The sequence below is a fragment of the Streptopelia decaocto genome, assembly GCF_964273445.1.
Source record: "Streptopelia decaocto genome assembly, chromosome: 6".
NCBI classification, from domain to species: domain Eukaryota; kingdom Metazoa; phylum Chordata; class Aves; order Columbiformes; family Columbidae; genus Streptopelia; species Streptopelia decaocto.
The window spans coordinates 60,650,372-60,678,008 of NC_138660.1; the positions used below are offsets into that span (position 1 = coordinate 60,650,372).

Below are 27,637 nucleotides of genomic sequence, written 5' to 3' on the forward strand. Positions count from 1 at the left end.
CCGCGCTTCGGAGACCGGCAAAGACAAAGTTCAGTGACGGAGGAAACACCCCATTCCTGTCCCCGCACGCAGCCCGGCCCGCACCGCCAGCTCGGCGTCGCGCTCCCGGGCTCCCGCGACCCTCTGCCCCCCGGAGCGGCTCGCTCACCTCCTCCTCCGCTCCTCGGGAAGCGGCTGCGAGGCGCTTCGCCCCGGCCCCCCAGCTTCCCCGCCCGCCCGAAGCCCACAGGTGGCTGCCGGAGCGCAGCTCTGGGCGAGTTACGGGCCGGGCGCGAACAGCGCAACGGCCCCGCCCGCAGCCGCCCCGCACGGCCACCTTCCCGGGAGGGACCGGGGGAGGGCGCGGCCCCACGGGTGGACCCTCATTCCGACAGGCGCCGGCCTCTCCCTTCGGCCCCATGAAAGGGAATTAAAGCGTAAAAACGGGCGGGAAACAGGCCCGAGTGGCCGCGTACGTGTTGGTGCGGCACCCCCGTGCTTCCCCCGCGGACACCCGCCCGGGCTGGGGGCTCAGCAGCCCGCCGCTCGCTGCCCGCGGGCGGTCCCGGGCGCCTTGACGCCTCTCCGCCGGCGGGCCGGGCTGCTGCGGCGGCCGTTGGCGGGGGCGAGCGGGCTGCGCAGAGCCGTTGGCGGCGCGGGCTGAGGCGGCGCGAGCGGCGGCCGTTAGCGGGCTGAGGCGGCGCGAGCGGCGGCCGTTAGCGGGCTGAGGCGGCGCGAGCGGCGGCCGTTAGCGGGCCGGGCTGAGGCGGCGCGCGCGGCCAAGAGCCGTCGGAGGCGCCGGGGCAGCGCCCGCCCGGGTGAGCTGAGGGAGCCGGGCTGTCGTGGCTGCGGAAACGTTGTTTTTCGCGCTGTTTTAACCGAGCCTGAGGGGGTGACTCGTCTCCCCCCGACAACCACGTATTTCTCCTCGGTTGTTTCACAGTCTTACCTGCAAGGGAAGAGTCTCAATCAAGCTTAAATTTCTCCTCCGCCGCCGTCTCGCGAAATCCTTCAAATGGCTGAATCCCAGCGGCACGTGCGCTGTTCTCAGGTATAGTCTGCACGTGGTCACGTGTGCGGGCGCCTCCTGTCGGGCTGCGCCGACCCCCACCCCGAGCTCGGGGTTCACACCGACCCCCCACCCGAGCTCGGGGTTCACACCGACCCCCCCACCCCGAGCTCGGGGTTCACACCGACCCCCCCACCCCGAGCTCGGGGTTCACACCGACCCCCCCCACCCGAGCTCGGGGTTCACACCGACCCCCCACCCCGAGCTCGGGGTTCACACCGACCCCCCACCCCGAGCTCGGGGTTCACACCGACCCCCCCACCCGAGCTCGGGGTTCACACCGACCCCCCACCCGAGCTCGGGGTTCACACCGACCCCCCCACCCGAGCTCGGGGTTCACACCGACCCCCCACCCGAGCTCGGGGTTCACACCGACCCCCACCCCGAGCTCGGGGTTCACACCGACCCCCCCACCCGAGCTCGGGGTTCATACCGACCCCCCACCCGAGCTCGGGGTTCACACCGACCCCTCCCGAATACCCCTCTTGAAGCACATGTATGCAAGAGAACTTTTATTTACCAAAGATGTTTCAATGAAAATTTCTTAAAAGTCGAAAAAAACCCCGATGCGAATATACGGCAAAAATGACTCAAAATATAACAAATTGCACAAAATATTAACACTGATCATACAATATTTCAAAGATTAACAGGCATGTGCTAAAGAAACTGTAGAGTCTAGAAATATCCCAAATATATCTAGTTTACAGATCGCTGTACAAAAAGCAGTTATAAATACTTCACATCTAGAAAAAATACACAGAACCTTTGAAATAGACTTTCCCTTACATATAAACAACTTTTGTAGAAAAGACAAAAACACCCAATACACACCACCCCCCCTGCTCCTAGATATGTTTGAACTGGTTAGCACCAACATCTTTAAGCGGATCACAAACAGGAGTTTAGGGTTTTAAAAATTATTTTAGCATTTACAATTTAATGAAGACCAAAACGGGGACTACAAAAGATAATACAATACGGTACATTCAGAAAATGATAGGAAATGAGTACAGAGGGGGTGGAAATAAAGAAATTACACTGCAGCCAGAAGTAAAGGGTGGTTTGTGTTCTCACTCATACGAGACTCCCGGTTGTGTCAGCAGTGAATTATTTGACCCTGATCTTTCAAACAGTTATGCACATGATTTATGAAGTCAATACCAGCAGTATCACGCCTTTTAATTGATTCATTTTCTTGTCATGTCAAAAGTCAAAACTCTTTCAAAATAAGACACCTGTTGTGAAGCTTTAATAACTGAAATGCACATTTCCCTATATCACCTGTATGGAATTGCACTAGAATTAAAAAATAAAATCTGTTTTGTAAAAGGGAGTCTGAGAAAGTTTATTACAGACAATTTGGCAGGCTCAGGTTTATGGTAACGCAGTGTTTCTACATACAGCTTTAAGACTAGAACCATTATAAATCTTTTTTAAAAATCTACCAACTTTTCTTGTCAATATTAACATTAATTTCTTTAAGTTAGTAATCTGCCATTACAGGAGCATAGCACCAATTTAATAATTATTGCTGTCATTTATCCCTACAAATATATTTTCCCAAGATATTTACATCTGTACAAATATTCACAAAAGTGCAAAATTAAGACTTTTCTTTCTGTGTCACCGTTCACCATGTTCAGTGTTGGGTCTCATGCGGGACGATGACCGCGTCTCGCCTTTCTTATTGCTGTGTGGTGAACAGTACGAACACCCCGCTGTGTATACGGCCATTCGGAGGGAGAGTTTTCACCAATCCTTCTCCCGCTCACCTTCAGCTCCGTTATGTGCTGCAGTCACAGCCCACTGGGAGAGTCCTCACGCGTCGTTCGAGCCTTGGCTGGCGCAAGAGGAGAAGCTGTCGTATAGAGAATCACTCAGGGATTCTAAATTGTCCACGTCGTGCCTACCCAAGCTATTCAAGGAAGCTTCCTTTGCTTCCTTTTGTCCTTCAACCTCGTTCAGACAGTTCTTCTCTTTTTCTAATAAAAGTACGTTATTGCTGTTAAATTTATTGAAAGACTCCAGGGAAATTTTAGATAATCTATTCTGGGAATCCTCTTTTGTTTCTTCAGTTTGCTTCGATTTCTGTAATAAGCAAGGGAAATATTAGAAACATATTTCTTACAAAAAGTTATCCTACTGTACACCACTAATTTCTGTCTTTCCAAAGTTCACAGGGTTAACAGAACTAGATTGTTAGATGCTTATATCTCTGTTACAATTAAATAGAACTTTAATGTTCATTCTAGGATCAATCATAATTTTAATGATTCTGCTGAGACAAATAGGACCCCATTTACAAAACTGTTAAGTGCAATTAACGTCTTAAGTAGCAGATCCTAGGTATGCATGTGTTAAGCACCTCCAGCATCTTCATGGTAATTTGTATCTTCTTCTTTAAGAATACTTTGGGGGGTATGTTTAAATGGGTATTTGTTTAAGTAGAGTTTGGAGCCTACTAAAAACAAGGGTGCACAGACATGTTCAGAGGAGAAAAATAGCATTTTCGATAAATTACAGACGCAAACAAAGCTTGCTAGAGAATAACCTCACGTTTTGCATGTGTAAGCCTATTGATTTCCAGAGACCCAAACCCTCTCTAATAGACAAGAAAGCAACAAGACAGGAAATTATACTGAACTCGGCCAATCCCCACAGACCAGAATCAATCGGATATTGGCCAGGCCTACTCGCAGAAGTGGTGTAATTCTCCTGGAACACCGGACGATGTATGAGCACATTATATTAAAAACGCACTGTAGGGTTATACAGGAGTAATTGTATCCCTTTGTTAGCTACCTGTGTTTTCAATCAGAGATCTAACCAAGGAAAAGTTAGCGAACTGCACAGGGAGCAGTTCAATAAAAATGACCTGCTGTTCATATATAGGGTGTTTCAAAATCTGTATAACTAACTCCTCTTACAGATAATGTTATCACAGAAACAGGAGATAACATTCAACGTCTTATAGGACTCTTGCGGAGGTATGATGCAAGAATGCTAAGAGATGCTGTCAGAGTGCAACCCATTCCTCATTTTTGGTGTTACTATCAAACAGTGAAGACTGAACCAGTAAATTAACATAAATCCATGATGAATACTTTGGTTTAGATAGAAAATGAAAAGGTATATTAAGCACACCGAAAACAAAGCATGGCCAGATGTATGGATGATGTGGGTCACTACATACACAGTTGTAAAGGGTCATTAAAATTTTTTGAAAAATTCAGGTTTCAAGTACGTCAAATGTTGCGCACGCTGTGCTGCTTATCCTTGGAAATCTTGGGCAAGAGGAACACAAATTGTTACACAGTTTGCTTCTTTATGATAAAAATCAAAATGCCAGTGTGATGACTGCTTAATTTGTGATCTCGTCATACTTCATAAGCCAACAATGTCTGGATTAGGTGAGTTTTATTCAAATGTTTCAAACAAACTTAAAGCAACAGGAGATGCTAAAGTCTAAGTAAATGAAAATTTTCTGTTTGGTTCATTAATTAATCTTCAGCGTAAAAAATTTTAGGAGATGTCATGCTAGATTCTGATTTTAGATGACAGTTAAAACTATGGTCTCCAATATTTGTAGTTACAATGTTTTCTGCAATAGAGGAATATAACTCTTGGTAACGGGAACAAACATAAATTTAGGGCCCTTCAATACACATTCTCCACAATTTCAGCTTAAAATGTTCTTCCCTTTGCCCTCATTTAAAATATTATACAACATTACTGAAACAGTTGTTTCACTTCTCTGTAGGCCAGATGAGAAAATTCTCAGACTTGGCATCAATAAAGTACATATTAGCACTTTTTGCTCTTCAGAGTGCTAAATATAAAATACATTTTATATAGCAGACTAAATGATTTTTCTTTGTGTATATTTCTCCCACTTCACACCTTTATAAATTGAATGTTGCTGCTTAGCATAGACTTGGGGCTGCAAGAAGTCAATACTGGTGTTAGTAAGGTCTATGATAAAACTTTTATTGATTCAAAGAAGCCAATTTCAGCTTTGGGGTAGGAGGAGCAGAGACACCCAGAGTGTTTGCTGCACAGAGCAGTCCAGATGAAGTATCAAAATAGGAGCAGGTTTAAACCACAGGACAGACTGAAGTTAATTCAATGGTATATTCTCCATCTATGCAGTATCAGTAATTTTTTATCCCCTGCAAACACAACCTTGACTGCAACCCTACTTTAATCACACCCTAGTTTGTTATTTAATATAAGGCTAACATTTTATAAAATATATTTGAGAAACTTCAGGGAACAAAAGCATTATCCACAAATTTTAAGTAAAACCATTGAATCAAATGAAATTGAAGCAAACTGAAGCCCATCAGTGAAACCCACTGGCAAAACATACACAGAGTAGTGAACAGTACATCTATGATACATCAAAGATTAAAGGAAAAACTAATTCTAAAAGTTGCAGCAAAATTTATTACTAAAATACACAACTCAGAAATAAGCTATTGATATTTTTTGGACACACAGCTGTCCTTTTAGATGTCTTAATGCCCTGTTACATCCTTTTGTAAAAAAAAAAAAAATAAAATAAAAAAATCTTTTAGTTTCTTTAACACATTACTGCAATAGTATGCAAGTATGCAAAGGTAATTCTCCTGTCATGTGAAAAGCAATACTTCGTGTTTTTTGTCATTTGAAGTGGGTGTAATCTGTTTGGCTACAATACAGTGTTTCAGGCCACCTAATGCTCATTTTGTAATTGGGTAAGAATGTGACATCTTGATAGGACTTTTGGTAGGGATTTAATATTTTAGAACTGTACTCAGATATCAGATGTACAGTATGTACAATATGATCTTATCTCATGATTTTATTAGTACAGCTGCACCTAAATAATCTGTTAAATTGTATATAGGATAAAAATGTAGTTAGAAAGATAAAATATGATATTCAGGTCCTTAACACATTGGAGAAAACTCACATTCTGAGCTCCATAAGCAAAGATGAGAAAACTTTAAGCAGAGATATATTAATATAAGAACCTGCCTAATCAATGAATCATTTTCTCCCAGAATAACAAAATTGTGTACATTCCTAGAGTCGAAAAGTCCCTGCTAATTTCTTTAAACTTGATGTGTCAGAACAAATGTTACCCCAAGTTCTTTAAGAATTTTTTTCTCTAGTTACTATAGATACAATTTTGAAAAAATACCAAAGAGTATTTATTTAGATTCATCCTTAATTAAGTTTCTTATTTTTCATGGTAGTCACAACAGCTGCTAGATGAATCAAAAGGCAAAATGAAAGCAACTATAATTAGAATTTGCCTGACAAATTGTGTATGTGGTTAAGTAGTGTCTTTGGTGTTTTTCATGTAGATTTGTTACTAACTTCAGCATAGTCCCAGATATAACAATGAACAAGAGTGAGCCCAAAGATGTTAGCATTGTGCATTTTAAAATAATTAGTTCATTAATGCATTTAAGAGCCACACTAATGTGAACCAGTAGCTTTTGCTGCAGACAGGAACATTTGGCAGCAGATCAGATGCATTTTGTATTCACGAGAACTGGGTGAGATTTGGTAATAGCATAGAGACACCCAACCTCTAGGTCACAGGTTCCAATCATATCTTCCTGTATTAATAGTGACTCTCTGCATAATGGACAAGTGGTTTTATCACCACAGGGAAATAAAGGACTTGGTGATTTTGTTCAGTGTGGCCAGAAGCGCTAAGATGGGAGCAACAGTACGTGCTTGCTCTCAGACAGGATCCTTCTCAGAAGAAAGACGTAAAGCCATTGCAACCTGAAGGTGTTGACTTTGCCGCTGACTATTCTGCATCTGTTCTACGAATAAATAAGGTCTCTGCTGCATCCAGTGTGGTCACTATGTTTCCTTAAATTTTAAATGAAGGGATAAACTTAAAAATATGTAGTCACACATTTTGGTCTAAGAAAAAAAAAAAAAAGGAGGGCTCTGTGTAGAAAAGGACTGTCATTTTCACAGTGTTTCTGTAAAAGTGCTGGCCCATCACCCTAAAGCAGATCAATGTACAGCTTGTTTTACTTATATTAGCTATATTTTTGTATAGAAAATCCATACAATTTTAGCCTTGGGATAGGGGGAGCATTTGTTGTTCTAGTTGGTGTAAGTGGAAAGCTTCCCATCACTGGAGTTTCTTAGCTAGTCAGCGTGGGGTGCTTCATACCACCTGAGAGCAGTGACTAGTTGTCAGGAGAAACTCTACCTGACATAATAGAGACATTCATCACGAGTCACATCACTTTGAAATACACTCATGAGTCATGAATCAGAATAATGTTTCCTTGTTGGCAACATCCTAAAGGGAATAACTAAAAACCATTAGTGATATAATAAAATCTGGCATGTCACTTCAAGCACAGCAAATTAGGAAAACAAAAGTAGCCTGCAGTTACACTGATACATTATAAATAGGTGTTATTTCTACATTAATACATCAAATTAGATTTTTTTTTTAACTTTAAAAATGAAAGGTTACATGTGGGTAGAATGCATTTTCAGTGCTGTGTGATCACGGACTAGTCACAGCTGTAGCTGTTCTGAACAGCACAAAAACATTGTTGGTCTGATAGGAAGGAGCAGGGAAGGATGGGCAGGTTCAGGGGTGCAGAGGACCCCACCGCTGGCACACACAAGGGCTGCAACAGCAAGTCCATCTCTTCTAGATGGTAACATGCAGAAGCTCTGATTGCCTGGTGGTCGGGCTATGCTTATAAGGCATGTCAGTACCCAGAAATAGCAATGAACCATTCTGCAGGAAAAATGCATTTTCCAGCTAAGTTTAGTTAACCAGCACTTCGAAGTGCTCAGAATTAGTTACACACAGTAATAAAATGAACTTTATTTTTGTCTCCCATGCACTGGTCAATTTAGTTTTCAGATTAACACAGAAGCAAGAAGGGCATTGCTTCAAGTGAAGTATAAGAGCAAAACAGTATTGGGTAAAAACAACTAAATTGCTATGAGAATTAAACATAGATCAACAAAATCAATATTTAATTGTATAATTCAAGGTCTTTCATTTCAGATCTGATCTCTAATAGGAGATACAAAATATGTTCACTTTTTATTTTTTTACTTATTATTTAAAACTTTATTGTGAAGGAAAACAATTTTCTTGATTTTTACCCTTTAAAAAATTGTTACATACTTTGCCTGCATACGTTCAAGACAAACTTGATCTCACAATGCCACTGCTCCTTATTTTAAATCCAGAGTTTTACCAATTTAGATATCCTCTAGTCCTATAATTACTTTGTATTTATGAAACAATGGGTCTAAATGGGATATGCAGCTGCAGCATGACATAGGTTGCTTATATATATGACCTGTGGAGCAGAGCATTTTTAATATGTTCGCAGCTTCTTGTAAAATAGGTGTATTGAGATATGGAGCAGTATTCTGATCATGGTGTAATCAGAAGTAACGTCCCACTGAACTCCATGGTGTTACAGGACCAGTCTGCAGCAGAAAGGTGTAATGCAAAAGGGGTTGGTTTTGAGCTCCTAGGCAGTATCTCTTTCTCAGGCAGCCAGGGCCTAATGTAACAGCAGCCTCCCTGCAGAAGGTGAACAATCTCCAGATTTCATTAAACATCGGATGGACAGGCAACACTCTGCAGTGAAAATAGTTGTACAGTCACATCCAGGAAACTACAAAGGTGAAAGCTGTAACTGCATGACCTCTACGGTATTACAGCTGAGCTAAAATGCGATGTTTGAACTTTCTCTTTAAAGCATAACCTTAAATAATAAGTTAAGCCTTGCTCTCTCTTGTATATTGTCAGAAGCTTTAATCTATTTTCTGGTCTGACAGTAACATAATTTTTGAAATAATGAATCACTTTTTTCTACTCGAGCAGAAATCCCATGATTATTTTGCTGTAGCAGACAATGGCATTCTCAAAGGCACACCATCAGGTTTTCAAGATAAATAGTAAGTGCCAGTTTATTTTCTTGGGAAAAAGTGCATCGATATAAAGTGTTTTAAAGTTCATTAGTCTGTTCAGCAGTTTATAGGAAAGCCATATATATATATATAGGTACATATCATCCGCTTATGGCGTTATGGGTAATATCACAGTGACAAAAGAACCAAAGCCTGCCTTCTCTATTTAAAAGTATAACAATGTACAAATATATTTAAGTTTTAGTATCACAAGGACAACATTTCTGATGATCCTGAATTGTAAGTAAATTACCTTAGAGGAAATAAAGCTCATTAGCCAAACTGTGTACGATTCATAACTGCAGATCTGGACAAAACAGCTATCACTTTAATGAATAGGTTACTGAGGAGCTGAGACTTAATGTCTATAGCTTGAATTCTTGTGTGGTTTAGGAGATAAAAGATAGTGAACTGAGCTTTATGCTTTCAAAAACATAATTTTCATAATGATGAGATGACTAGGTACATTCAGCATTCTAATGCCAAGAATATCATCCTCATCATTTACAAAGTATATTATTATTTTGTTGATATGATAAGACTGTTTGACCTGATTAGGTATATACCAACCCTCTTTGAACTTTTGCAGAATTTAATAAACCAGGATTTTCAGGTCCTGGTTTCCAGGTCAGGTAAATCTAGTTTTTTACCTTCTGCTCTGTCATGAATGGAATGCCATAAATATAGTTGTTTTCTCATAGCACTTCAGAATAGCCACTGGATGCATCGAGTATGATTGGACAAAGTTTATTTAAAACAGAATATGAACTCTAAGTGGCAATACCTTGGAAAATGGTCGCGATGCAGGTGCTCAGTCAAGTGTGTTGAGGGGAGTTACTAAAAAGAAAAGCAATTAAGCACTGGTACATTCTCCCACAGGTAAAGCAGGCCTCACTCTGTTCACATGGGCGGAATTACCAATTCTGCTTCACACAGAGGGAATCTACCCACTAAAAGCAACACTTACTGCAATCAGACACTCATCAAAAGGCATTAAGGAAGAAATATCCTTGGTGAGAAAGGCAGTTGATACTCAGTTACTAGAACCTGATAGACTGAAAATGAACTAGACTTGCATAGGATACACTTTTCAGAGATCCTTTCAGCTTTACTTGTAGAGGGAGTTAAATGACAAAATTGTTCTGATTTTCTAGAGATGGGAAAAAAATTACAGTGCAAAAAAATTCATTTTGAAAGATAAGATTGCTGACAAAGTTACTGAACTTGACGTAACCATTTGAAGTTAAATTCTATTCCTCAACAGAATTATGTTGAGGGTTATGTTGCCAGTGATAACTTCCTGAATGGTGCTGTAACTGTGCAGTTTGAAGTAACTTCACTGTTTCAGTCTTTATCAGACTATTTCACCACAGAGTGTTTAGGTATACAGAGGTTTGTCCTAGTGATTGAAAGTAGTTGTTCCTACGTTGATGAAAGTAAGAGCGATTGTTTCAATAAATAAGGGGCTTTATAAAAAAAGGCTTACAATTTTATCGTAGATTAGAGGTTTGGATGATTTTTTTTTTTTTTAATTCAGATACTTAATGAGAACTGAATCATGAAGAGGAAAAATAAGTATAGTTCAAGAAAGATTTTTAAAATCTAATACAAAATGCAGTTCTTAAAGAGACAGACTCTATCACACATTAGACTGTAGAAAAAATTCTTCTCAAACTCGGTAAATGCAGGATCATATTCACACAACGTATAATCTCACTGACATTTTCAGTAGTTGGGGTCATTTTTGTGTATGGCTGAACTGTTCTCAGACTACTGTTCCTAAGTATTAGCTGTGTTCTTACCTGTCTTCATCTTACACCTTTGGCTTTTTTGAACAAGACTATTTATTTTAGTAATGACAAAGACACTTATCCTCTCACTCTCTAGTGATGTCTGAGTTCCTGGCCTGCAATGTCTGTATGTCAATCTCCCAGTATACTGATAGAAAATGGAATTGCACTTCAAGACTGTACTACAAATGGAAATTGGTAGTGGGTAATGATTTTCCACACTAGTAATCCTTCCTTTTGAGTACTGGACTAGATTCACCTTAAGTTAGCCTGTGACTATCCAAGATACATCGGCTGACCTAAGGGCAAAAAGACAAAGCAGCAGATAGAGAAGGAGCAATGTTATGTGGCAGCATCAAGAGCCAATTGGCAGCATGAAGAAACCATGCAGAAATAATTCTCCCAGCTATGAAAATTGTCTTGTTGTATGCACTAAGAGGGCTGTGCTGTCTGCAGGGGCATTCAAAGAGTAGGAATCTCTGCTGGAAGACCTGCAGAGGAAAGAAAGGGAATGTCCCTTCTAACAAGTTTTAAAGATGATCCATAGAGGTCATTTAAACAAAGGAGTGAACTCCACAGCAAACAGTTTTCTCTGTTTTAGTCCCCAACGAGGACAGTCAGGAAGAGACAAACAACCTTTCCAGACCCAACAGTCCACCTCTGTGTGACTGCATGTTTAGCTGCTGTGGAAGGAGCCTCCATGTTTGCATAGGTGGTGCACACACATCTGAATGATACCTCTTCTAAGCTCTCACCAAATGGAAATACAGAGGTGAGAATTTTCACATTTGGAAGCAAGATCTTTATTCTTAAAAAATTCTGCATTAGCATGCTTAAACCCCACCCCAACAAAATAGGTTTCTTTGGGAGCCTGAAGTTGTCATTCTCCTTCCCACTCCAGATTTTAATCAACTCTTTACATATCAGATTTTTTCACCTCTTATGAATCTAACTCAAACCCATTGCCCTGTCTTTTCCCCTCTGTGACACCTGGCCTCTGGAAGGCACAGATGAAACCCCCCAGGTGTGCTGTACTCTATGAGGACGTGGATGCCCTTTCTCTCAGTGGGGGTGAGGGGAAGTAGCTGGGCAACGGGGTCATGTTGTGCACTGGTAAGCGCTCCTGCAGGCAGCAGAGGAAGAGGCTGTGGCCCCAGCTGCCTTCCCAGTAAACCTGTTGCAACCTGAAATACACGTGTACGGTTGTCTGACCCTGTGCAATGAGACTACGAAAGTTCCTTTGTCATCAGAGAAAACTGGGACAGGATAGATGCAAATCATGATGCTGGTTACATGACTGTGCTCACCACCTCTTCAGCTGGCATTATAATCTGCACAATTTTCAGTACTGATTCCAGCAAAGCATGAATTGCAGAATGGAAACCTATGTTTATGTTCATCTGCCATCAAATCCTACATAACAGTACAGTTATTTACATGTACCTTCTAAATTTTTGCAAACAATTTATCTTTGCTGTAGAGCAGAATATTTTGAGGGACAGAGGCACAATATGCACAACAATCTGAGCAAGAGTTTCAGATATAGGCTGCAGAACAAAATTAAAGTAGAAGGATAAATCCTCTCTTGCAATTTTTAGTTCATTTCAGTACACCAAGTTGTATCAATAAAGAGCCTATAGTATAAGTCAGCTAGAAAATAAATGCTATGAAGGATGTTCCATTTTATGTCGTTTGAATTTGATTAGTGATTAGTCTTGGCGGTTAAACCACATGGGAACAGTAATCAAGGCTTCCCTACTGCGGTTCTGTAACAACTGGAAAACACTGTTGGCTCATGTCCTATACCATGATGGGATATTAACCTAAAATCTAATTAATCTATGAATAAATTATGGTTCTAGAAACATACTACATTATAATCAATTTTAAGTGAGTTCCTAACAGAAGATAAGATGAAGAAAAAGCTGTAAAATTACCAGAGGTTGATAAATTCTGTTTACTATGACTGATGATTTTTATGGAGGATAATTTTACAATCCATCAAACTTTTGTCAGTTCAAGAATCATGCTGCCAAACGTATGCAGTAAATTAATTTTTAAATTTACATATTTATTAAAAATCTTATTGAAAACAGCAGGAAGTAAGCCTTGCTTGAATAATAAAATAACTTGTTATTCTACTGGAAAGAAAACAAAAAAAACAACCAACCTTCTATTAAGATGATTTTATAGTAAGGCAATAATTATAAACAGCTACATGAATTAGTTAACCAAACAATGTATTAAATAGCCAACCCCAAATTAATCAAGAATTTAAAAAAAAAACCTGTTGGAAGATAATCAAGTAAAGAAATGTAATTTAAAAGCTGAGAAATTCATGGCTGAGTTTCAGATGTGCTTGAGGATGTGTTTGTTATCTCAGGCCCACTGGCAGGAGCTGCAGCATTCCCTGTGAAAGTGTGGGGAGCTGCAGGTGTCTGTCTGCACAGCTGACCCACGCACGGTGCTGAAGAGAAAAGGAGGCTCAGCAATCCTCTTGTGCACATGGCACCAGGAACATGCCCAGTGCCATGTGCTGCTGGCTGCAGAAATCATGCTGTCACCCAAGCCTACGCCTGTTCTCACTGAAGTCCACTGCACCCTGGCCACCTCCCGCTAAAAGCTGGACAAGAACCACAGAAACATCTGCTGAACATGGGAATAAACAGAGACAACAAAGGAGCAAGGACCACGGCATGTGGTAGGATGAGGCTTAACTCATGAAGAGAGCAGGAACTACTTCCCCACCATTTATACAAGGAGGGATGAAGAAGAGTGCCAAAATGGTGGAACTGGGAAGGATTGGGATATGATCTGAGGCAAGTAAGGCACCTCAGAGACCAGCCGAGCAGAGTTCTTGTCTGTGTCTACTTGCAAGGTGTCATTTCAATGTTACCCATCACTTCTGTCACAGAGATTTTCTGCTTCACCTTTGACATGTTACTCCACTGCTGTGATTCCTGTGCTGTTCATATCCCACAAACGTGCCCCTGGAATCAAAAGACCACCAGAGACAAGTCTCATGTCCTCATTGTTTCCTTCCCTGGTCTCACCTCCACAGTTACTGCAGTTTTCTTTGCCCACTACTACTGCTGGGGCCAGCCACTCACACTCTTGAAATGCCTGCTTTGCGTATGCAAAATACATAAGCCGTCCTGTTGGCATCCATCAGAAACAAGACTTGCGTAACAATGACGATTGTGCTTCCTTGCTCAGCCCTCTCACTTGTCTCATGAGAGACCAGAATCAAGGAACAAGCCTTCTCATTTGATTTATAGATTATGGAGTACCCGGTATATGTTCAAACACGGCAGTATGCCCCTGGTACCTGAGAGAATCCAAGTCATTTGGGGCATCTGCCACAATTACTATGAGAAAGCACTACGCCTGTGCTCGGGGTGACAACATCAAGAACAGAAACAGGCTAAAATCAGAGTTAATAATTTATCCACTGGACTAAAATACATCTTGATGGAAAAAATATAGATCGTAACTAATCTCATGTTTACCAGACAACTCAAGGATACAGTCCTGGGCTGAAAATCAGTAACTGTGTGAATTAATCCAAAAGGAAATGAGAAAAACAGGGCTACCTGCAAGGAATAGGCAATTAATGTAATAAATGCAGATTGTAGATGATATTCGTTTGCCCAGCTCTAAAGGACAATTAAAAAGAAACATTGTGAATTAGCAGAGTAATACTGGGCACCAAGATGACCACTGCTGGAGATGCAGGTGGAAGTTCCTACAGCCAGGATATTTATGAAGTGTGCCTCCTCACAAAATTAAAGCAGTGATATATGTTTTTATTAATACACATATAATTTGGTTGTGATCTGAGGGGAACTTCAGTTAATTTATGGGCTTAGATTTGTTTGCTTCATCTTTTAGATACAAGTACATCTGTTTGTGGTCGTGAGAACCTCTATCCTACTTTGTGGTTCAGCCAGGCACGCAAAATCTCTCTCACTCGGATCTGGCAGGAGGCATTAGCGGTTGCAAACCCTCTGTGAGGGGTACAGCCTCAAACCAGAAAGGAGTCAAAGGAGAAGTGTGCTGGACAGACCTCTGCCTTCTGCCTTTGCCTTCCCTGGATACCAGCAGGGTTCAGGTTAAGCAGCTAACAGGATTGAAAAGCCTGGTAAACATTTGTGCTGAGCCCAGCTGGGCTATAAAAGTCCCCTCTTAGAATGCGAGGTGTTATTTTGACAAGGCTTTGGAGGCTTTTTGGAGAAAAGGAAGCACAGTGAAAATACATATTGGGAAACCCCAATTCTGTGGGGTGTGTTTGGCTGTGAGAAAACCTTTGTTGGGAATGATCAAAGAAGGAATTTGGCGTGAGGAACCAGGACAGGCTCCTGTTCCCACAGTGGGCTTCCTGCAGTGATAGAATAATGTATTTTTTGTATTGATTTTGCTACAATTTGTGTATAAATAAAGAAATGTATACGTGAAGTGAGAGCCAGCCACATGAATGGATTTTCTCGACAAATGCTTTAGAAGATTTATTGACCTTAGCAATCAAGAAATGTTGCTGCAGTATTAATGCTGCAAACTGCTGTGACACACTGGTAATACAGAACATGTTTCTATGCCCAAAATACAGATTATAATATTGTTAATATAATAGGCCACTAGGAGGACTAAAATACAACTGGAATTCAAGCAGACACAATGTAGAACTAATATGCACTCATTTTTTTGAATGACCAAAGATGATACAAACAGGAAACTTGTATTAAAAAAAAAAGCAGTTCCCTGGCCCTATTAGCGAATGTATAATTTGAAGAGTGATGCTGAAAATGAACAGGCATTTGACATTTATTGGAAAAAAAAATCTTTAAAGTGTTGATTTCTTTGATATTTTAGATTATTCAGCATTCAAATTCTTGTAAGCATGGAATAAAACTTTCCTTTGTGCGCAGACGGAGCCCTGTACGGACAGCAGGACTGCTGAAGGTGGTACAGTTCTGCTCATGCAAAACTCTTTGCAGGATCAGAGTGTGAATTTGCTTCTGACATTCTGAAAATGCCTCAGCAGAGGGGCGATGTGTTTGTGGTTGGCCCTTGTAGCGCAAGATCCCATCCTGAGCAAGAATGCCTGATGAGAATATTGAGTGATAATGATTATTTGCTTAGCAGTACTATGGGGCCTTCAAAGCCCTCAAAGCAGCCTCCTAATAGTACTGGATTAAATTCTAAATGCAGATGGAAGGCACTATTTATATTCTTTATTTAAAAAGGGGGAATTAAATGCAAGAGAACTTCAGCAATTTGGACAGTCAGCCAGAACATCACCCTGACCTCTACAGTCCTGCACTCCTAACTGCTAAGCTTTCTGTCACTATTTGAATGTTTATTCTTTTCTTTGCAGGCAGAAAATTCTCTGTGGAAAGACAGAGGCCTGTATCGTTTTCACTAGAGAGCATGTGAAATACTCTTCAACATACAGGACCTGGCATTTTATCCAGTGTATGCAGTAGTTAATCAAATGTTTTGCACTGACTTCAGTAGACTTTGGATCAGTCTCTTGATGCATTAGAGAGATAAATTATTTAACTTACTGAGTTCCCCTAGAAACAAAATATTGAGCTGCAAACAAAGCTAACAAACACCAAATGGGATACCATCTGCTGCAATGAATGGAACATGACCAGTTTCCCCCATGCTTGAGATTGTTCCAAAACACTATCTGAAATAGGTTTGTTAAACTCCCAACTGTCTCACAAAATTGGCTTAGCACAGGTTAGCAAATGCTAATACCACTCGCAACAGCAAGCCAGACTCCAATATATCAATTGGAGTTGTCTGTGATTTTATTTCTGTTGGACTGCCCTGTGTAAAAGCTCAGGGATTTTCTGCTGTCTAGAGCCTATAGAGCCTATGGAGATATTTCTCTTCATGCACTGTGTCTGAGGGCCTATGGACACCGAGTAGTTTCTGTCCCTGAGTAAATATGAATGGTAATTATCTGTATAATGACGCACTCATCAATCTGGATTCTTCTATCCTTTGACATCCAGACTCCATGCCTTATCACCTTCTGGAGGAACAGGATATGGAGGCAAAAGAGGCTCTGTCTCCCACAGGAATGGCAAGAGATTACTTAAATGCCAGGCCCAGAGCATTCCCTACTTGGTATCAAAGATTTTAGCTGTGATGAAGAACAGCTCCCAAACACTCTCACAGGACCGAAGGAGACTGCTCTGCTAAATGCAGTGCATGTGACACTAGTGGGTGCCATGAATGTTAGCTCACTTTCCACCAGGAAAACACACTAATTGAGCAACCAAGTAGTTTTTACGTAATCTGAGGAAAAAACCCAATAGTATTTGATCTGTAGAACAAGATTAAAAAAAAAAAAAAGTCTCCATACCTAAATTTCTGCATAGCCAGACACTTCATCTTCTGGTATCACCACTGCAAGTGATGGAACTACCATGAGCAAAGAGAACCTCCAAAGACTGTTCACTCTTTAGGAGGTAACCAGAAAGGCTATAGCTCTCCACATTCTGCAGCTCTTTTACATGGTGACTGATGTTCTTTGGCTTGTTCTTCTGACTCTGTTTTCATCATTGTGCTACTAATGATGCCATAATACAGATTCCATGTTTTTACAATGGATTTTATCTATAGAAATGCTGCATTATATATGTTGAACTCTATGGAACCTTGGCTTGTTATAGCAGTTCTCAGAAACATGAAAAGGATGATGTTCCAGTAACAGTAATAATAAAAATATTTTGTAAAATTATATAGATTTATAGTTTTAGCATTTTCCAATTGCTTATACTCCAATGGTATGGAAAATGCAATCACGAATTGGGTTTAAAAGACTTTCATTATCATATGATTTTAACTGTAACATCGTAGGACCAGATTAAAAAATACACAATATCTGGCCTTCCTTCTAACTCAGGGGAAACTGCCTGCTGAGGTTCCATGCTATTGCCCACAGAGCCAACATACAGGAGGAGGGTGCTAGAGATCAAAACTTCCAGATAGAGTGAGAATATCTAAAGCAATTTTCAAGCACCTATGTGAACACCATGATTTTCACAGGATCCAAATACGTGAATGTCAGAGACATCAACAACTGCTGCAGATTTCTAGCACCTTTGAAAACTGGGCAGCTGAAGTGTCTAAATATGAATTTAGGCACAGCCACTAGGAAAGGAAGCTTGAACAAAACAGCCTTTATTTTTAGTGATTAGGGGCCATGAGCAAGAGTCTGCAGCTCTTTCACCAGCCAGCAGGAATCATGTGCTGGCTGCTCAGCTACTTTTGTTCCTTGGTTTCAGGCGTTGTCTGAAAAGCTCTTACATATTACCAATAAGTTTCCCAGTCTGGTAACTTTTCTATGAATACAGTGTCTTGGTCAAGTTTGGATACTCCTGTTTTAAGAAATATTATAGACTACTACTGCATGATTAACAGTTTAATTTTACAATGCTCAGCAATATAATATTTTCATATTTAATCTTTTTCATTCCTACCAATTTCTGCTTTACTCTTCATCAACTCAAATCCATCTAATAATGCAATCAAGAGGTACAGCCAACATGGGTTCACAAAGGGAAAGTCCTGTTTAACTGGTTTGATATCCTTCTATGATAAGGTCACCCACCCCGTGGATGAAGGGAAGGTGATGTTTGTAGTTTTTGTGGATTTTAATAAGGCTTTTGATACGACCGCTCACAGCATCCTTCTGGACAAGTTGTTCAACTGTGGGATGAGTGGGACCACAGTGTGCTGGGAGAAGAACTGGCTGAAGGGCAGAGCTCAAAGGGTTTAGCAAATGGGGCTTCATCAGGCAGCTGGAGTAGATGATCATTGCAGTCCCCTTCCAACTGAGTTCTCTTCTCCTCCTCTCCTCTCCTCTCCTCTCCTCTCCTCTCCTCTCCTCTCCTCTCCTCTCCTCTCCTCTCCTCTCCTCTCCTCTCCTCTCCTCTCCTCTCCTCTCCTCTCCTCTCCTCTCCTCTCCTCTCCTCTCCTCTCCTCTCCTCTCCTCTCCGAATTCTATTATACATTCCGGAACAGAAAATGAATTGCAATTCCAGTTTGCGAGCAATCTGAGGTCTTCTTTTAGAGTATGCTTTACAGAGCACTCAATAACCCATAGGATATGTGCATATGTAATAGGATGTCAGAAAAATAACTTTTAAGTGTTTGACTGGCAATTATTCAGATAATTCTTCAAATAATCACTTGTGGTTTTATTTGCTGAGAATAACGTTAGAGTAGTTAAGGGAAGTTCTTAAGGCTATGGCTTTTTATAGCAAGTGCTAGTGATCTCTATTAACAATCAGGCAAGGAATGCAGTAATCCAGAGAAGGTGGCACTAATAGGAGCAGAGATATCAGGATGTGTCTCAGTCAGTGATGGATTGATGGGCAGTTCAGGTTGGGAGGACTCTGATGTGTGCTATGAAACTTTATTCGTTCCTCAGCCTTTGTGAAACATAATTAAACAATTAAGTTACATAGCTATATCTTTAAAACTTCCCAAACTTCCTTGTATTACTTTATTGCTAATAAGCCTGCTAAATCCCATGATTATTTCTCCTACCAAATACAAATATTACTTCCAATGAAAATAACATGGATGCTGCACAAGGCATTCATGTACCAGGGCCTAACACTAAAGATACCGTAAGAAATATTTCACTTTGGGACTTGCTGTAAGTTAGAGTGTTTGAATTCCCCAAAAATATTTAACAAATACTTTTCCTAAGGATTTAGACAATCTGTGTGTGGAACAAACTTTAAACACCTACAAATTAATTCATTATGATTTTTGCAGATATTTGACGTAAAATTTGCCTTCTTTTCAAAGAGTATGTTGATTAGGATATTATTATCTGTGTACATATAAAAAGAAATAGCATCCTTTTAAAAAAAAGCAATAGTTTGCTAACATATTTTCAGTATACTGGCACAGTTCCTGCTACCATCAGCTGTATAATTTACTCCTCATGTATTCTGCTCAGAACAGGACTCTCATACTAAAAGATCAGTCATTTCCTACCCTTCCCTGCATGATGTTTGAGTGCTTTATGCAAAACATATCACTGTTATAGATGGAGAAGGCAAGTTTCAGCTGGAAAAACAATTCAAAAAAATATTAGAGCATTATTCATCTCATTTAACTCTGCTAATCAGATGCTACTCTTGGAGTCAAAATATTTTCCAGCTTCAGAAAACAAACAGTTCACCGACTACCTCTCTGCCCTGCTGCTCTCATCTTGATTGAGTCAATCCAATGTTTATTGTATCCAATTTATTTTTTAGCTTTTTCTTTTATTACTAATATAATTTCTGCCATTACAACAATTATACTATCTCAGAAGCTTACTAATATTTATCATTCATTGCTGTTAATGTGCCCAGAATTCCATTTTGGCCTACAGTATTATTATAATATTCCAATTTAACACAGAGAGAAATGAAACCTAAAGCTTTATTTCCAACGATGGAGGACTGAAGAGTGTCTGGTTACAAATGGCAGAAACATTAGTGCACTTCGGGCCACGCTGCAAATCACAGCAGCTCCATCTGTCAAACCTTTGAAAAACAGCCCACAATATTTTCCACTCAGAAAACACTAGCAAATGATCATTTTATTCAATACATACTTTTGGTTCTTATCAGACTAAAGGATCTACCTACTTATACCCAAGAGCCATGGTGTCTTTTAAATCCTGATGTAATCTCCAGTTACATAGGCAAATAGCCATTATAGTGCTCAGGGTGTGTCTGCAAGGCACGGTGCAGTGCGATGTGAAGATATTGGTGAGCCAGCTCGGTGGGCTGGGACCAAACTCAGTGGGGTCTTATCACCACTCCGCTTATTTCAGCCACCCAGCCCTGCTGAGAAACAGCCTGAAGTAATTAGGCCACAAGGAGCTGCGCTACCGCTGCGCCCAAGCAGGCTGGCTGTGAATTAGCTCCGTACAGCTCTGCCTTGCTCTGGGCATTCGTACACAAGCAGTTTTGGGCCATTTCTCCAGGGACTCCAGCAGATGAGCTGCAGGACGTTTTGTGACATCTGAGCCAGTGTGTAAAGTGGTTATGTGACTCCTACATGCTGAAAAGACAAGGCTCTCTCTGTAATTTAAAATTACTTGCTGAGAAGGTGAGATACGGGGTTTCTGCTCCAGCAATCTACTCAAAAAAGGGCAAAGTTCTCCCCTCCTTACAGCGCCAAAGGAGTTATTCAGTGAGCACAACACTCCAGCTGTGGCCACAGGACAGCTCAGTGTGTTGCCTTAAATCAGACAAGCCCACACATCTGCACCTGGCGCTTGGCAAACCACACAGGCACACTTCCCTCGGCGCTAGGGGGATTTACTGTTACATGACATCGTGCCATAGGCACTAGAGCTGCACCTACATGCCAGTGATGCTCCAAGTCCTTAACTTTCCTCCCGTAGCTGCAGCTTTTCACTTCCTCCGCGTCTTCTCTCAGACTCACATCCAAACTATTCTCCTGTTAGCCTTGCACACCATGTGTTTTAAATGCCACACAGCCTGCTCTACTATGCCAAAGACTTTCTGTCCCTCACCAATATCCAAATACTCTTTAAATAAAAACTGTGTTAAAATATATTTGAGTTAAAATGTCGCCACCTACTCGTCCCCATAAATACACTAACCAAACATAAAATAGAACTTTTACACCAGCTGGAGGGCTAGTCAGAATGGGATTTGGTGGCACAGCACTAAAACTACCGAGTCCATTAGTGTTAGAAGCAGAACCGCATCGGCAGATAACAGCTTCCTGTTCTTTTAGGGTATGTTTTTCCCAAAAATATCCCTTGCATACCATTAAAAAAGATATTTTCTCTGATGGACTCTGCCTTCCAAATGTCATTTTGCCTTGCCAGAGCCTTTTAAAAACTTTAAATAGTTATGGAGAATGTTATCATCTTTCTTGCTGAGCTGCTCTCCATTGCTTGATTTTTTACTAAAAGTCTCAGCAGTGTAAGAAGCCTCAGTTGTTTCACCTGCAAGGCACAGGGAGAAAAATGAGTCTCTGTATAACTGCAGCTTTTTATTGTTGCCAAGCTAGTTCCTCAGGCTAACTGTAAGAATGTTCTTCCAAACTACACAACATTTCTTTTAAGTGATACACGTCAAGTGAGACTTTGGTCCCAGGAGACTGCCTGGCAGCCTTCAAATTGATTGTTTTGCTGTCTCTTCACTTTACTTTTTGGAGGCAACTTTGATGGCAAGATACTAGAAACAATGAGACCTGATTAGGAATATAAGGCTTGGTAGCAGATCTTGGAACGTGAACCTGCTCTATGGAAGGGAAAAAAAAACATGCAGAGATGTGGGATTTGTTGATGTTTGGAGACATCTTAGCCTACTTCTAACTTCATGTTTCCCCATGAGTTGAATCAGAACCAAGGCTAGGAAAAATATTTTTAATTCTGTACTACTCCCATGGGTGTTATGGTAAAATCTGTTTTCTTATCAGATCATGCTCCTGTGGTTTTTGTCACTTACATTGTCAAATACTCCTATAAAATTCCCCTGACAACAGATCTTACATCAACTTGGGTAATTACTCAGACAGCCTTTGCTTTGACGGAACAAGTATTGCATCATTCATCTGGGAATCAAAACCCTTTGATTAAACAGAAAGGAAGTCTCACAGCCCCAAGCCTGTCAGTGGGTAAATTCTATTGAGACAATTTTGACAAATGGCAATGTGTAGCTTAAAGACCTCCACGTGTTCCACATGTAGGGAGCCGGGAGGGGCTGTGGTGCAGAGAGCAGCTCCTTTAGTATTGCAGTCCAGGCCCAGCGAGGCCTCACGTGAGTGCTCGCGGTGACCTCCCCATGGCGGTGGCAGCAGACGTGACCCTGCCCCATGGTGGCAGCACCAGCTCCAGGGGCAGGGGGCCAGGCAGCCCGAGCAGGGATGCGGAGGCGAGGGAGCGCGGGGGCTGCCCGGCTCCGGTCGGGGCTGCCATGACCAGACTGAGCACCGACCCCAGCGGGTACGGCTGCAGGGCCCGACACCACCCAGAGAACACTGGCTTGGGTCCCAGCCAACGCGAGCACCACGCTCCTGCATGCTCCTTTTTTGGGTGAGGCAGTTTGCTCTGCTTTCAAAACAGAGGTGATGAGACCGAGATGGACATCTGAGTGCGCTGGGTCATCTACTTCCCTTTTGTAACACTGCCCTTTTTAAAACTACTGCTGGATCTTCTATCTACACCCTGTGCTAACATGATCTGAGTTTTGAAGATCTCATACAAAAGAATAAATATAGTAAATGTTGTTTTTGGTTTCTGTGGCAGCGAGGATGAAATGATAGCTGGTCCTGACTGATTTAGAACCTCTGCTTCTAGGCTGGTATCACCTAATGTCTACATTAATAAACCACCTCCTCAAACATATGCAATGATTTTATATACTAATTCCTTACATGAAAGAAAAGCAGTGATCTTAAAACTCACAGTCAGGTGAATGAGTCTGCAGACTTATTCCCTATCTACGAACTGTGCAGTGGCAGTATCTTTTTAACATCTTAGTTTCATCAGGGCTAGGCAGGGAAATATAACCGATTCCTTCCTCACCTTATCATCTGCCTCTGTCTCAAGCCTGGCAAAGAAAATAGCAAAAAGAGGCGAGGTTTCTGTGCTTGATGAACAGTAACTGAATTATACAATCAGTGCACAGAAATCCATAATCAACTAATTCCTGGATTTGATCCAGCCAGATATTTTTGCTTATTGACAAGGCCCACACCTCCGCCCCCCCGCCCTGTCTTGTATTACTTTCTAGTATAATAACTTGTAAGAGTTACTTCAAATCCTGTATTTGCAGTAACACACATATTGTACACAAACACTAAGAGCCAGGTCATCTGGAGCATCTGCTGTTTTCATTTTGGTTGTACCATGGAACAGGTATTGCTGTCCCCAATTTACAGACAGTGAAACTGAGATCCTGAGGCCAAGCAACGAGCCAAACATCACCCAGTGCTGCTCCAGCTGCACGAACTCTTGTTATGAAAGTATAAGCAAGGTAATTATTTAGTGCTCACCTGGGCATGCACTGAGATGCAGTTTCACTCTCTAAAACACAAATGGTGCCTGCAATAGATGTTTTTTACTAGTTCCCCACAGAGGAAAGCTTGGGGCAATGTTCATCTCTTCAATTTTGAGTTGAAAGTTTGGTACTCAGTGCAAGCGAGCTGCATAGACTCCCTTTCTCTGGTCAAGGCAAGGAAACAAGTAATTCCACATGTCAATACCTCCTTCCCACTCTAAACACTGAGGATGCAGCTCTTCCCAGCTGCTAATTGGACCTAAATCATTTTCTTATTTTTTTTTCACATGTGATAAGCAGAATCCCTCCCTAAGCGTACCTGAGAATGTGACCAAGAATTAGTTCTCTGTGGAAGCAGAGTGCACATGGTCTCCCTGGAACTACTTCAGACACTGAAAGACGGAGAGTGTATTTTAAGAGGGGCTCTATTTAAGAGCCTAAGAGCTTCCCTCTTTCAGAGAGAATAAGGCACTCTCAGAAAGTTCATACCCTAGCTCAGCACTTACTGATTTTAGTAGGAGACAAGATGCAAGCTGAAGCAGCTCATGCCTTTTTTTGTTTTCCCCTTACTCTTGTTCGGTGTAGCCTGCAGAGGTGTCAAGGCTGCTTTAACTATTGCTGTAATTCAGGAATGCTGGAACATCCTCTGTAGTTTCAGCTTAATGCTCTGGGATCCTTCAAGGATGGCAAGTGTTGTGCAATTACCAAACTTTCTTATTTCTAGTGCCTTTGCAGATATTCCCCTCTGTTAATACAATGCATTAGAAGACTTGTGAGCACAATGAGTCAATCATATGGCATTAACTCTCAGACAGCTCGCTCTCCTGTAAAAAACCTTGAGTTTATCTGGGAATGCTGCCACGTCAGTCCCATTTGTGAGTGCAGCCAAAGCAGTTCTCTAATTTTTCCTTTTCCTGTATTTGCCATCAAGCTCTAACAGATACTTAAACTGAGACACACAGTGGTTTCAGCGTTTGATCTCCTTCATGAATCATCAGCAACACATACAAACTCTGCTGTGTTGCATAAGACCATAACTTCACATTGCACATCCAAGCCTCAGAGAGAAGTCAAATGAGCCCCCTAGTTAAATTGCTGCTGTAGTTAACATCGTAACTGTGACAGAAATGTCACATTACTCATGTATGTCATCTCAACTGAGGGAAAGCGAGAGGCTTTAGAAACTTGTGATGGGTACCAACCCCTTCCACAAAGGATCTTTTCTTTAAAGTGCTCATCAAGTCATGCCTTGAAATACAAGCAAGCCTTGATGGTGACTCAAATTAGAGTAATACACCTAGGGACAAAGGAAAGCAAGAAGGACTGTATTACAGAAAAACAGTGTGTGATGGTTGGTTAAGGACAGAGAAGAAAACACATTTTTGATGATGCTTTGGGATCATAAGGATGATTAAGTAATAAAATCTTTGACCAACTCAGTTACTTCTCCAAGGGAACAAAGAAGACAACAAAAAGTCTTGTGCCATTTTTCATTTGATCATAAAATAAGTTAATAAACAATGGGCCTGGGTGAGGGAAATTTATCTTGTTTTCTGAATTCCTATGAGAAAAAATAAATCACTGAGCTTTTAAAGTCTGAACAGTAAATTAATTGAAATATGAAATAATTTTTTCATTGCAAAAATGTGTTAGCAATCATGACATCAGCAAACTGCTCAAGGCACGACCAGTTCCTGCTACAAGGAGGGGAGCAGCTGTGTGGTGCTGACCTCACTGGAGCTTCACGGAATAGGGGTGACTGCAGTGGACTCTGGATCAGGCACTAGGAATGCTTTATTAAATCAGAGAAGCTTCTGTTTAATTAAAATTAATTCAATTGATACATGTAGAAATTATTGTTTCTAGTTTTCAAAATACGACATGAGAAAAATATACCATGGGTGTTAATTTAAGTGGAAGTTTTATGTCCACGATTCAATGCGTTTTATTCCCTTCTTTGAAATTGTGATTTGTTTTTCTTGTCCAAAATTCTGCAGTGTACAAAAGGATGACATTATTTCAGAAGATGATAAATGTAACATCAAATTGGTCTTAGTGCCAAGGGAGTTTAACCAGGAAGCTGTTTGAAGACTTGGCAGATAAGAAACTGGAACTGTACATATTTCTCCTTTCAACGTGTAAAAAAGCCTTTTTTGATTCCTCAAAGTGTCCGTTCGGTGTCCCTTTATCATATTCATTGCCCATTGGTTGTTTCTCTTCTGAAACTCCTGCACAGTACTTTTTTTCCTGATAAAACTTGTGTATGTACTTTGGGGGTAATGCTGGTGAATATGTTGGGTGAGGAGACAATTCAAATGACAATAAGTCTGGGTTAACAGAGCTTCCTGCCAGAATTTCTCATTAGAGCACCCAATCCGAAGCCACTACCGTACCGGTGCCGTACAGAGCAATTTAATTGGGCCGAGGGGCTGACACAGCACACTGCTCTTCTGACAAGCAGAGTAAACTCATTCTGTCCATCACGACACTTGGTGTTTTGTAGCTTTTTTTTCTGAAGGCTTCACACACACCATTTGGGAATGAAATTCAAAGCACATAGCATGGCCTTTTTCAAAATGCCAAATATTCTGTATGAAAGCTGCATTTTTTCTTCCCTTAAAACCTTTTTGTTGTTGTGTTTTTCAGAGTTGTTGGCCGTGCCTCAGTTTCTCATGTCCCCCTTTTTTTGTGGGTAATGTTCCCGATGAGACAGTTCTAATTTAAATAGACTGTGGGTCTTCTTGGGTTGGACAAATTACAGCTGAGAAAAAATTCACCGTGCAGGTTCAAACAAGGAGTTCAGGGCAACCTGCTTTTCATGGTTACCGCTTCTCATTTGGCATTCTGAAAAGTTTAATACTAATAGGCAAATCTCTAGTGCTTTATTGAGCTTTCACTGTTCACCGAGAGGCGATGCTGTTTTGAGAGCTTTTGCAGATCCTCAAAAAGTAATCTCAAAAGCCCCCCAATATAATGAATGAAAACTGCTAGTGCTGAGTTATACCTGTTGCCATCTAGTTTAATGATTGATTTTTACAAGGATCCTAAGGCTATTTCAATGAGTTTTGTTTAAGTTTTGATGCTGATTGGGCACATTGCAGAGATGCCATATACAAAAAATGCACAAGAACAATGAATTAAAAGTAAATGCAGATCTGAGCCACTTTTCTATAGTGGATCCAAATCTAATTGCTCTGTTAACAGTAAAAGACCTTGGCCTTCAGAAGGCAGAACTGATTTTTTTAAAAATATATATACATACATATATAATTCATCTCATCTGCATAGTTAAGCTATCAATTTATAGATGTTCAAGATGAGGAATTAAGTGGTCGCTCAAATTATTTTCCTTCATCTATAATTTTTAATATTCTTCTGCTACTTTTTTTTTTCTTTTCTTCTTCCCAACTATGAAGCCAGATTCTTTAAAATGGTTTTTTTCTAATACCATGCAAATATATCCAAATTGAAAAATATTCTGGGTACTAATGAAATTGGGTTGATTGGGAAACGTGGCAGATACATTTCAGGATTTTTCTTCTGAAGTTTGTGAATCAATTCATATTTGGTTAAGCAGGGCTTTCATGCCAGTGGAGCTGGAATACACAGGGGCACTGCCAGTTTGTTCCACACATTCCTTCTGCACATTTGGCCCAGATTGCTGCAAGCTGTAAGGCTCTTTGGTTAATCACCTCTGAAGTTACAATGCACAGTGATTTTCTGAAACTGAAAACTGGGGTCTGGGAAGAGACAAAATGCTTCTCCAC

At 40.9% G+C, this 27,637-nt stretch overlaps 1 protein-coding gene across 1 annotated transcript in view; it reads right to left on the reverse strand.

Moving 5' to 3' along the window:
- Positions 1–1,558: 1,558 nt before the first annotated feature.
- Positions 1,559–27,637, reverse strand: part of NCKAP5 (NCK associated protein 5) — a gene marked incomplete at its 5' end in the record, with an annotated part of 361,561 nt that continues 335,482 nt past the window's right edge. Inside the window, one exon of the mRNA XM_082054889.1 lies at positions 1,559–3,139. Within this exon, the coding sequence (XP_081911015.1) occupies positions 2,870–3,139 (270 nt within the window). The 3' untranslated portion in view covers positions 1,559–2,869. The remainder of the gene's footprint in view (positions 3,140–27,637) is intronic.